The 13,115-nt window shown below is 42.1% G+C and overlaps 1 protein-coding gene across 1 annotated transcript; it reads left to right on the top strand.

The window, feature by feature from the left end:
* The first annotated feature begins 2,540 nt into the window (after positions 1-2,540).
* DNAJB13 (DnaJ heat shock protein family (Hsp40) member B13) lies at positions 2,541-12,744 on the top strand. The gene is made up of 8 exons (XM_070751609.1): positions 2,541-2,677; positions 3,695-3,798; positions 5,088-5,249; positions 5,854-6,011; positions 8,657-8,770; positions 9,317-9,430; positions 10,790-10,866; positions 12,517-12,744. Exons 1-8 carry the CDS (start codon positions 2,610-2,612, stop codon positions 12,668-12,670), a joined length of 951 nt encoding a protein of 316 aa, XP_070607710.1. The 5' UTR covers positions 2,541-2,609; the 3' UTR covers positions 12,671-12,744.
* Positions 12,745-13,115: the final 371 nt, after the last annotated feature.

Here is a 13,115-nt window from a genome sequence, read left to right as displayed (position 1 = left end):
GTGTCTCTTTGATCTTCCTGCCAATCAGTTTCAAGCTCTGTTGGGAGAATTGGCGCTAGACTTATGGCTGGGGGTCACCACAATATGAGGAACTGTATTAAGGGATCACGGCATTAGAAAGGTTGAGAACCACTGATGTAGGGTCTAATGCTTGATCGGGGGGGGGGGGGGGGTTTAGACTAGATGACCTCCAAGGTCCCTTCCAGCTCTATTCTGATTGATTGATTGATTGATGTTGTTGAGCACTACGTCTACAGCTAAATGCATGGGAAGCTTTCCAGGAAAACACTTCCCGGACTTTAGCCGCTGATATATTTGATAAAGGACATTGCTATAATTATGTTTTCCTAGTCTATCTTTAGACCTCCAAGCCAAGATCAGCCACTTTTGAGTCTCTGCAGGGTAAAAAAAAATAGGGGAAGGGTAAACAAAGAGATTGGCCGCTAAAGAGCATTTTGCAGCCAGGCAGAAGCGTCCAAAGTGATCATAAAAATAGATTTATTTTTTTTTGCAAAGAGTTGCTCACGTCTTGGCTTAAAAGTCAACATTAAAAACCATAAAAGCTGCGATTAGACCAGACAAGGCTGTAGCGTCCTTCCTAACCCCCCATTTGCAAACACTTTTATTTAACTTTGAGGGGGTTGTTTTCAACACTCGGCAACCCCCCAAACCTGAAAAATGAATGGAAAATTGCATTATTAGCCATACTTCCCCCTTCCCAGATCTGTGAGAGTCACAGTTGTTTTTAATTTTTATTAGTTTACTGTATTCATTTATTTGTTTTGTCAAGGACCTATTGGTGGTATACAGAGATATAATAATATTTATATATACTGCTCAAAAAAAATAAAGGGAACACTTTATTTTTGAGAAAATATTATTTGACTGAAAGAGTAGTAGATCCTTGGAACAAACTTCCAGCAGACGTGGTTGGTAAATCCACAGTAACTGAATTTAAACATGCCTGAGATAAACATAGATCCATCCTAAGATAAAATACACAAAATAGTATAAGGAGTCTACGGACAGGGGCGGCATACAAATCTAATAAATAAATAAATAAATAAATAAAATAAGAGCAGACTAGATGGACCAGGAGGTTTTTTTCTGCCGTCAATCTTTGATGTTTCTATGTTTCTACTCAAATAACCCATCCTAGTTCTGAATGAATGAAATATTCCCATTGAATACTTTGTTCTGTACAAAGTTTAATGCTCCCAACAGCAGGTGAAATTGATTGTCAATCAGTGTTGCTTCCTAAGTGGACAGTTTGATTTTACAGAAGTTGGATTTACTTGGAGTTATATTGTGTTGTTTAAGGGTTCCCTTTATTTTTATTTTTTTGAGCAGTGTACATGATACTAGTAAAAAAGAAACATTAGGAGGGGATGGAAGGCATTCTGGTGCACTTACGCACGGCCCTTTTTAGGGGCTTGTGAACTTATCCACACCTTGTAAAAGAGCTTAACACACTGCAAAATCAGATTAGGGAGGGTTTATGTGCAAGGGGAAAATTTAAGTACATTCCCTCCACCCTCCTTGCCTTTCGCAAACTCCTAAAACCCACCTCTGCCATCAGGCATGGGGAAATTGATTCCCCCAGGCCCTTTCATTTTATGTATGGTTTGTTTGGGATGCATGACTGTTTTTTATAATAAGGGTTTTAAACTCTCCTTTTTTAACCATTAGATTTGTACTATGTATTGTTGTAAGCGGCTCTGAGTCTCTGGAGAGGGGCGGCATACAAATCTAATAAATAATAATAATAAATAATATATCAATATCTACCTACCTACCTATCTATTATTATTGTTGTTGTTATCTCTATTTATCTATCTATCTATCTATCTATCTATCTATCTATCTATCTATCTATCTATCTAACTATCTAACTATCTATCTATCTATAGAAACCTAGAAGACTGACTGCAGAAAAAGACCTCATGATCCATCTAGTCTGCCCTTATACTATTTTCTGTATTTTATCTTACAATGGATCTATGTTTATCCCAGGCATGTTTAAATTCAGTCCCTGTGGATTTATCTACCACGTCTGCTGGAAGTTTGTTCTAAGCATCTACTACTCTTTCAGTAAATAAAATTTTCTCATGTTGCTTTTGATCTTTCCCCCAACTAACTTCTGATTGTGTCCCCTTGTTCTTGGGTTCACTTTCCTATTAAAAACACTTCCTTCCTGAACCTTATTTAACCCTTTAACATATTTAAATGTTTCGATCATGTCCCCCTTTTTCCTTCTGTCCTCCAGACTAGACAGATGGAGTTCATTAATTCTGTCTGTCTGTCTATCTCCATCCACCCATCCAATGTATACTTTCCCCACCGTTTGCAAAAATATGTTTTTGCAACCCAGTTTTTTCCTCCTGCCCCCCCCCCCGGAAAATGTGCCAACCGTCCTTCCCAAGGGAGCCACCCCTCCCCTACAAACAGAGGCACCTGGGGGACAGGTTCCATTACAGAGCAGCCAAGAAAGATTTGCCCAGGGAAATCGCGACGACTACAACTCCCGTCATACCCCGGGCGGGCGCCGATACCGGTGGCGGCGGTAGCCATAGCAACGGGAGAAGCCTGGGCAAAAAAGCAAGGCCACGATGGGCCAGGATTACTACTTGGTGTTGGAGCTGAACCGCAACGTCAGGGATGCGGACATCAAGAAGGCGTGAGAGAGCCGGGAAAGGCCTGGGTGGGCTGGAGGCGCGGGACTGCAATTGCCCAGCCTCTCTTCGTCGAGCAACATGGGCTTTGTGGGCCCTTGGTCGTGAAAGATGGGCTTTCTAGACTGCTTTGCCAGGGTTTTTTTTTTTTTTTTTGCAAATCCCTCCTTAAAGAGAATTGCTGCGGTTGGAATCTGCTACTTTGCAGGGAATCTCCAAATCTGGCAACTTTGAAGACTGGAGAACTTCAACTCCCAGAATTCCCTGTTTTAAAAGCATGGCTAGCTGGGGGATTCTGGGAATTGAAGCCCACCTATCTTAAAAAACGGCCACGTTTGGAAACACCCTGCTCCTAGGCAGTGCTTCCTCATCCTGGCAACTTGAAGAGACGTAGACTTCAGCTCCCAGAATTCCCTGTTTTGAAAGCATGGCTGGGTAGGGGATTCTGGGAGTTGAAGTCCACCTTCTTAAAAATTGCCCCGTTTGAAGACTTTCTGCTCCTAGGGCACTACTCCTCCATCCTGGCTACTTGAAGAGATGCAGACTTCAATTCCCCAAAATCCCTTGTCTTTAAAGCATGGCTGGCTGGGGGATTCTGGGAGTCAAAATCCACCCGTTTTCAAATTTGCCATAATTTTGTATTATGAATTTTTTTCCCTGGGATTATACAAGAGTTACTAACAAAATACTGCATTTTATTGTACTGGAATTAGAAGATATTTGGCATTGTATTAAAGTGTATGAAGTAAAAAACAATTAAAAAAATTATCCCCCCCCCCCCCCAAAAAAAATGCCGAGATGGAGACAAACCACTTTAGGGGATGGCACAAGGCTTGGCACCATGAACCACCGTGAACCACCCCCAAACTTGCAAAGATGCAAAAAAAGCAGGAACAAATAAAGATGAGGCCCCAACTCATCTTAAAAAAACCCTTGTCCACGCTGGTTGTGTGAATCCAGTGTTGGGTGTTTTGGTATTCCTGGAATAAAATGTCCAAGCTTCTCTCTTGTGCCATTTGCAGATATCGGAAGCTAGCCCTGAAGTACCATCCGTTAAAGAACAAAGAGCCATGGGCTCCCGGGAAATTCAAGCAGCTGGCCGAAGCCTACGATGTCCTGAGCGATCGTAAGTAGAGGAAAAGAGACCACACAGAGATGCGGTGTGGAAGAATCCACTTCGCTGCAAAATCCAGGGAGTCTTCCTCTAAATCTGAAGTTATTTACTCCCTCCGTTTTACATCTGTGGGCTAAGCTGTCTCTTATGGACTGGTCCCTAGGCATCGTCCCTTTCTGTTCCTCAAAGCAGAGGTGGGTTTCAGCAGGTTCTGGAAAATTAGTAGTGGAAATTTTGAGTAGTACGGAGAACCGGTAAAGACCACTGCTGACTGGCCTCGCCCCCATCTAGAAACATAAAACATTGAAGATTGACGGCAGAAAAAAACTTCCTCATCCATCTAGTCGGCCCATGTACTATTTCCTGTATTTTACCTTAGGATGGATCTATCTTTATCCCAGGCGTGTTTAAATTCAGTTCCTGTGGATTTACCAACCACATCTGCTGGAAGTTTGTTCCAAGCATCTACTACTCTTTCAGTAAAATAATATTTTCTCCCGTTGCTTCTGATCTTACCGCCAACTAACCTCAGATTGTGCCCCCTTGTTCTTGTGTTCACTTTCCTATTAAAAAACACTTCCCTCCTGAACCTTATTTAACCCTTTGACATATTTAAATGTTTCGATCATGTCCCCCCTTTCCCTTCTGTCCTCCAGGCTATACAGATTGAATTCATGAAGTCTTTCCTGATAGGTTTTATGCTTAAGACCTTCCACCCTTTTTTAGCCCATCTTTGGGCCTATTCAATTTCATCCATATATTTTTGTAGGTGAGGCAAGAGGTTGACTCTTGTAAACAGCTTAGGGAGGGCTGGAAAGCATTGAGAAGTGGTATATAAGTGTAAGGGTTATTGCCCTTCCTTCTTTCCTTCTTTCCTTCTTTCCTTCTTTCCTTCTTTCCTTCTTTCCTTTCCTTCTTTCCTTCTTTCCTTCCTTCCTTCCTTCCTTCCTTCCTTCCTTCCTTCCTTCCTTCCTTCCTTCCTTCCTTCCTTCCTTCCTTCCTTCCTTCTGTAAAATGAGAACCCACATTGTTGATGGCAACAGGTTGACTCTTGTAAACAGTTTAGAGGGGAGGGGGACTGGAAAGCATTAAAAAGTGGTATATAAGTCTAAGGGTTATTGCCCTTCGTTCGTTCGTTCCTCCCTCCCTCCCTCCCTGTCAAATAAGGATATTGGGGGCAATATATGCTGACTCTGTAAATAGCTTAGAGAGGTCTGGAAAGCTCTGCTAAGGGGTATACAGTATAAGTCAAGGGCTATTGCTATGCCCAACTAAAACGTTTTCCCTCTTGATCCCTTTAGCGGTGAAGAAAGCCGTGTACGATAAGTTTGCCGAGGAGGGTCTGAAGGGAGGAATCCCCCTGGAATTTGGTATCGACACTCCCTGGACAGAAGGGTACGTCTTCCATGGAAACCCTGAGAAAGTCTTCCGGGAATTCTTCGGAGGAGACAACCCTTTCTCAGGTAGGTTCCAACACAGCTCACCTGTTTACCTGTCGAATGATTTGCAATTCAGCATATAAATCTGAGGGCAATCTGGAAACAGTCCAATCATACACAGTCAAATCAGTCAATCATTTTCAATACAATACAATACTACAAGCCTAACTTGTACAGCTTACAAATACATAAACAATCATCGAACACACAGTTCTTACTATAAGAATCTTATAAGAATGGAGTCTTCGGAGAGGGAAGGCATACAAATCTAATGAATTATTATTATTATTATTATTATTATTATTATTATTATTATTATTATTATTTATAGCAATCAGCAATACCAAACAGAGAAATAACAGAGACAGAAAGAAAGAATCATGCTTCTGGCTCCCTCTTGTGGCCATCTCCAACATTACCTCTTGAAGCTGTAGTGCTTCAATACATACAAGCATTCATGGTTAGCTTGTTTATATATTGCCAAACCCAACGTAGTTACGTTTTTCAACTCCCAGGATTCCTCAGCCAATTCCTGGGGAATTCTGGGAATTGAAATCCATCCATCTGAAAATGGCTACTTCAGCTACTGGAACGTAACTGGTGCCAACCTCTCCTCTCAATGGTACAGAATTCTACACCAGTGAAGGGGCCGAGGTCAACATGGCTTTCGGGGGTCTCCGGGGCCGTGGAGTGAAGAAGCAGGACCCCCCCATCGAGAGGGACCTCTACCTGTCCCTTGAAGACCTGTTTTTCGGGTGCACCAAGAAAATCAAGATCTCACGGAGGGTAAGGAAGGGAGATGTTAAGGCCGAAGGCGGTTGGGGGCTGAGGGCTGTTTTAGAAGGGGGGCAGAGTGGGGGGTGCAGCCGGAGCGCGATAGCGGATTTTCCTGACGTTCTGGGGGTGGGCAGCTGAACCGTGGCAGTTTGGGGACCCGATTTGGTGTCAAACCTGACCTGGAGGGGCGGGGGGAGAGAGAGAGTTGGGGGAAAATTTATGAATGGGTTGAGAATAAAAATAATAAATAAAATAGTTAATGTAAGGTAAATTTAATGTAAGAGTAATTAATGAGAAATAGAACTGACAGAACCTGGATGACAGAAAGAGAAAAGGACGCAGCGTTAGTTAAATATGCAACACATGTTTTTGAAATTAAATTAAAAAAAGATTTGACATGGAATTGAAGAATTTAAAAAAATAGAGTACTAGAACTGAAAAATGAAGAAAACTTGGCATATAAATTGATAAATGGTCAAAGCAATGGAAACTGCAGTTGAATGTTTCCAAATGTAAAATAATGCACTTGGGGAAAAGGAATCCTCAATCTGAGTATTGTATTGGCAGTTCTGTGTTGGCAAAAACCTCAGAAGAGAAGGATTTAGGGGCAGTGATTTCTGACAGTCTCAAAATGGGTGAGCAGTGTGGTCGGGCAGTAGGGAAAGCAAGTAGGATGCTTGGCTGCATAACTAGAGGTATAACAAGCAGGAAGAGGGAGATTGTGATCCCCTTATATAGAGCGCTGGTGAGACCCCATTGGGAATAATACTGTGTCCAGTTCTGGAGACAAAAAAAGATTGATAAGATTGAACGGGTCCAAAGACGGGCTACAAGAATGGTGGAAGGTCTTAAGCATAAAAAGTATCAGGAAAGACTTCATGAACTCCATCTGTATAGTCTGGAGGACAGAAGGAAAAGGGAGGACAAGATCGAAACATTTAAATATGTTAAAGGGTTAAATAAGGTTCAGGAGGGAAGTGTTTTTAATAGGAAAGTGAACACAAGAACAAGGGGACACAATCTGAAGTTAGTTGGGGGAAAGATCAAAAGCAACATGAGGAAATATTATTTCACTGAAAGAGTAGTAGATCCTTGGAACAAACTTCCAGTAGACGTGGTTGGTAAATCCACAGTAACTGAATTTAAACACGCCTGGGATAAACATATATCCATCCTAAGATAAAACACAGAAAATAGTATAAGGGCAGACTAGATAGACCATGAGGTCTTTTTCTGCCGTCAGACTTCTATGTTTCTATATAAATTGGCATATAAATCTATCTATCTATCTATCTATCTATCTATCTATCTATCTATCTATCTATCTATCTATCTATTTATTTTATAACTGCTTAGACTATTGTTTCTTAAGTTAAAATTAGACAAAGCTTTTCCGCTTTAGGTAGATTGAATAATTGAGATTTAGGATTTTTTATTATTTTATGTGAGACTCTGTAAGTATGCTATTATTCATTGAAGATGCATGTGTTGTGATATATGTATAGTTTTATGATGAAACATATTAAAAAAGAGAGAAGGAGCGGAGTTAAAATGGGTGGCGTTTTCGCAGCCGCCATCTTGATGTTTTTGACCCCGGTTATGCTTTGCCCATCTTGACCCCAGCTCCGTTGTGTTGGTAGCACAATTATGACAACACCAAGCTTAGGGTTGTCGTCTATCCGGATGACAGGCTTATATAGGTAATCCTGAACTAACCACTAATTTCATTGAGCCCAGAATTACAGTCATAAGTTGGGCCGGTCGTTAAGCTGATCACCACGCCACTATGGGTAGTCGACTTACAACATTGTTCGTTGAGTGGCCCTTCAAAGTTACGATGCTGCTGAAAAGAGTCGTGATGGTTTTTCACGCCATCGCAACCTTTGCAAGCATCCGCTGGGTCACGTGATCAAAATTCAGACCGTTGGCGACCGATTCATATTTACACTGATGGTCGTGGGGTTCTGGAGGTCATCTGACCAACCCTTTTGCGACCTTCTGACAAGCAAGGTGGGAAGGCAGATTTGCTTAACGACCATGTTACTAACAACTGCAGTGATTCACTTTACGACTGTGGCCAGAAAGGTTGTAAAAGGCGGCAAAATCCACTTAGCCACAGAAACGCTGGGCTTGATTGTGGTCATAAGTCGAGGACTGCCTCTATGGTCATCCTACCTTGCGTGGCTTTGTCGCTAAGTGAAGGATTAGATTAGATTATTATTAGAGTTGGAAGGGACTTCTTCTTGATGCCAGGGTACGCAGGGTTGCCAGAAGGCACGAGTGGCTAAGCAAGAGGAGGTCTCTGCCTGAATAGATCTTAAGAACAATTAGCCATGCCCTTAAGCTCTTTAAAGTTGAACCATGTGACACTTCAGTCAACTTTCCTTACGTTCCAGATGTCCGCTCGGATTTCTCTCTTGGGATATTAGTATTTCAATGATGAATTATGAACTGGGGACTCTAATTAGCAGCTGGCACCAAACAGACCCATTTCTTGCTTTGTTGTTGGACTTCTAAATCCAAACCTCCCTAAATCCTAAAATATTAGAATTACTTGCTTAAATCTTGTCAAATCCATGTGTTTGTGGACCCATTTCTTGGGGGAGCTTGTCGCTGGGACAGAACAATTCCCCCATCTCTTTCCAAACCCTCAGGTGATGAACGAAGATGGCCACGCGTCCACCATTAAAGACAAGATCTTAACGATCGACGTTCAACCTGGTTGGAAGCCTGGAACTAAGATCACTTTCAAAGAGGAAGGAGACCAGGTGAGGTTAGGCCAGGACAGGTGGGGCTGATGTTTCCTTTGGAACCTTCTCTGGTTAATTCTACCCCAGAATCTTTTTTATCGGATGCCAGCTTCACTTTAGACAGAACAATGGAGTTAGTAGGACTTTGGAGGTCTTCTAGTTGCTTCCCCCAAGAAGACGAGGGAGTCAAACTATCCTCCAGAGTCCCTGAATGCAGGACAAAGAAGCAACAGGTGGAAACTAATCAAGGAGAGAAGCAACCTAAGGAGAAAATTCCTAACAGAACCATTAACCAGTGGAACAACTTGCCACCAGAAGTTGTGAATGCTCCAAATATCTTCAAGTTGCTAAGGTTGGGAAACACTGCTCTAGGTGGGGGTCTAACTAAGACTTTATAGAGTGGTATTAGTATCTCCCTTGATCTTAATTGTATCCCTGTGTTAAGGATTGTGTTGGCTTTTTTTGGCTGCCTCTGCAAACGGCTGGCTCTTATTCATTCATTCATTCATTCATTCATTCATTCATTGGATTTCTATTTAGACCCCTTTTGGTCTTTCATTTCAGGGCCCCAACATCATCCCTGCAGACATCATCTTCATTGTGAAGGAGAAGCTCCATGCCAGGTTTAAAAGAGAAGATGATAATCTGATCTACGTAGCCAGCATTCCTCTGGGAAAGGTAAACAGCAAGACTCAGGCAGGGGATACGAAAGGTTGCTGTCATTTTTTTTTCAAAGTAATTTCTCCCCCCCCCCCTCCACATCATAAAATACAATAAACAATATACCTTCTGTTTTGTTACAATAAAATAGTTTTGGATTAGTAAATCTTATTTAATCAAATTATACATTCTTAAATCCCGTTTATTTAATTTCAGCTATCATCACACACCCCTTATTCCATTCTATCTAATTTCGTCATGTAGATAAATCTCCATTAGTGTCTAATTAGGTCCATCATTAATATTCCTTAAACTACTGGTAAAATCAATATCTTTCACATCTTATAATCTTAATATCAAAACCGTAGTGCCTTCTTCCCTAAGACTAAAACCCTTATACCTAATTTTATCAGTATAAAAATTATATATATCAGTTTAAAAAACAAATACAAACATTTAAATTCATTACTTATTATTATGCCATTATTATATTTCATCAAACCCCTTTTGATAAATTAAAACTAAGCAATAAAAACAAGGTTGCTGTCATTGACAGTCACACGCAACATACAATGGCACACAGGCAGAGTGTTTAACCAGGGTGGCACAGTGGTTAGAGTGCAGGCTACTTGAGCTAACTGGTAGCTGTAGTTCAGCAGTTCAAATCTCACCACTGGCTCCAGGTTGACTCAGCCTTCTGTCCTTCCAAGGGGGGTCAAATGAGGACCCAGATTGTTGGGGGCAAGAGGCTGAATCTGTAAACCGCTTAGAGGGGGCTGGAAAAGTACTAGGAAACAGTAGATAAGTCTAAATGCTATTGCCATTTCTCTTTCCTTCCTCCCCTCGCTCCCTCTTTCTTTTATTTCTTTCTCTCCCTTCTTTCCTTTCCATCCTTTTCCTTACTTCCTTCCATTTCCTTTTCATTCCTTTGCTTCTTCTTTCTTTATTTCCTTTCTTTCTTTCTTTCTCTTTCCTTCCTTTCTCTTTTTTTCTTTCTTTCTCTTTTTCTTTCTTTCTTTCTTTCTCTTTCCTTCCTTCCTTCCTTCCTCCCTCCCTTTCTTTTTTTCTTCCTTCCTCCTTTCTTTCTATGAGCCAGGGGTGGCGCAGTGGTTAGAGTGCAGCCCTGCATGCTCCTTCAGCTAACTGCTGGCTGTGGTTAAGCAGTTCAAATCTCACCACCGACTCAAAGGTGGACTCAGCCTTCCGTCCTTCCGAGGTGGGTCAAATGAGGACCCAGATTGTTGGGGGCAAGAGGCTGATTCTGTAAACCGCTTAGAGGGGGATGTAAAAGCACTAAGAAGCGGTGTATAAGTCTAAGTGCTATTGCTGCACTATTGCTACCACATTTCAGCCACTCTGTGTCCTTTGCTCCCCCAGGCCCTGATTGGCTGCACTGTGGACGTCAGGACACTGGACGAGAGGCTGTTGAACATCCCCATCAATGATATTGTCCAGTAAGTGCAGTTCCGGGAGGAAATGGAGGGGCTGGGAAGCCGACAGGTAACACCTCCCCAGCTGCATTCAGACCACCAACTTAGGCGAGATGGTTGGGCAGCAAAAGTCTTCATCATCGCTCAACCATCTTTCAAAAGCTGGTGGTTTGATCCTGTGCTCCAATTGCCCTTCGTTGACCAGAGCAATAATCCCCAATTGTTGCGGTGTGGTTGCCATATTCCTTATGGTATAAAACAGTAGTGTGCAAAATTTTAGGCCTAATTGTTAGTATTATTTTATTATAAATATAATAATATAATATATATTCAGGAGGGAAGTGTTTTTAATAGGAAAGTGAACCCAAGAACAAGGGGGCACCATCTGAGGCTAGTTGGAGGAAAGATTATTATTATTATTTATTATTATTATTTATTGGATTTGTATGCCGCCCCTCTCCGCAGACTCGGGGCGGCTAACAACAGTGGTAAAACAACATGAACAATCCAATTAATAAAAACAACTAAAAAACCCTTATTATAAAAAAAAGAAGAAAAGATCAAAAGCAATGTGAGAAAATATTATTTTACTTAAAGAGTAATAGATGCTTGGAACAAACTTCCAGCAGACTGTTCTGCCGGCGTGTTTCAACCGCCCGTAATTACAGGGTAATTAGTCCAGAAAGACACACACCACACGATAAAAGGAAAACCCAAAAGTTTTTATAAACAGAAAAACAGAAACAGCTCCCTTTTCAAATGTCAAAGGGATTTTCTGGTACACACAAGGCACAGGTGAAATGCCGTCCAATTGCTCACCCAATAACTGGGAAATTGAGTCCAATTCTAAAGTCCAGAGAGTCCACACACACAATCCTGAACAGCAAAAACCACAATCTTGACGAAATAATGAATCAGATAAACTGCCATGAGGCTAAAACACCAGGCTGCACTTTTATCTGTAGCACTAATTACAGCAGCACCACCCAACCACAGGTGGCCTCATTTTCTCTTGTAATAATCCTTCAGTTGTTGTCTCCTATGCATCACTCTACGCATGCGTGGATGTGTCATTAATTCTTGTTCAGAATCCAGGGATGATACAGATGATTGATCTCCTCCTGGGCTGTCTGCCAAACTCCCCTCTTCCCTGTCACTCACGCTTCCTTGGTCAGAGGAGGCTTCGTTGGCAGATTCTACTGGGAGCAAAACAGGCCTGCGGCATGTGGATGTCTCCCCCACATCCACCTGCACATTCCTTGGGGCAGAGCTAACCACAACACAGACATGGTTGGTAAATCCACAGTCACTGAATGTAAACATGCCTGGGATAAACATATATCCATTGTAAGATAAAATACAGGAAATTGTATAAGGGCAGACTAGATGGACCATGAGGTCTTTTTCTGCCGTCAATCTTCTGTGTTTCTATATAATAATATGATAATAATAATAATGAGATCTAAAATTTTGCACACCTCGGTTTTATACCACAAGGAATCCATGTGCAAAGTTTTGTTGAAATTGAAGGTGGTCGAGAGGGGAAGATTCTGAAAATTGGTCCATTTGACAAAGAATGACCCAAATTCAACCGGTCATTAAACAGACGGTCGTAAGTTGAGGCGATTTGTACATGTTCAGGCTCTGACCTGCCTCTCCTGCTTCCTTTTGCAGCCCCAAGTACTTCAAAGTGGTCCCCGGAGAGGGGATGCCCCTTCCCCAAGAACCCACCTGCAAGGGAGACCTCTTCATGTACTTCGACATTGTCTTCCCGGCCAGGCTGACCCCAGCCAAGAAAGCGCTCGTGAGGGAGGCTCTCCTCTTGTGAAGGACACCCCAAGCTGCTCTCCACCACACCTGTACCTTTTTTTAAAAAAAATAAATTAAAATATTTTCTATTGAGTTCAGAATGCAGGAGTTGGGTAGGGCTGGTTCTAGAGCAACCTTGGCCACTTTAAGACTTGGGGACTTCAACTCCCAGAGTTCCTCAGTGGGCCATGAATGATAGAGTTGGAAGAGGCCAGAAGGGTCATCTAAGTCAGGGGCCTCCAATCTTGTCCACTTTAAGACTTGGGGACTTCAACTCCCAGAATTCCTCAGCCAGACATGAATGATAGAGTTGGAAGAGGCCAGAAGGGTCATCTAAGTCAGGGGTTTCCAACCTTGTCCACTTTAAAACTTCTGGACTTCAACTCCCAGAATTCCCCCGCTGGCCATGAATGATAGAGTTGGAAGAGGCCAGAAGGGTCATCTAAGTCAGCGGTCAGCTATGC

The sequence above is a fragment of the Erythrolamprus reginae genome, chromosome 4 (genome assembly GCF_031021105.1).
Source record: "Erythrolamprus reginae isolate rEryReg1 chromosome 4, rEryReg1.hap1, whole genome shotgun sequence".
Taxonomy (NCBI): Eukaryota; Metazoa; Chordata; class Lepidosauria; order Squamata; family Dipsadidae; genus Erythrolamprus; species Erythrolamprus reginae.
Note: the sequence above shows the minus strand (reverse complement) of the source record. Positions and strands in the feature narration are given on the sequence as shown.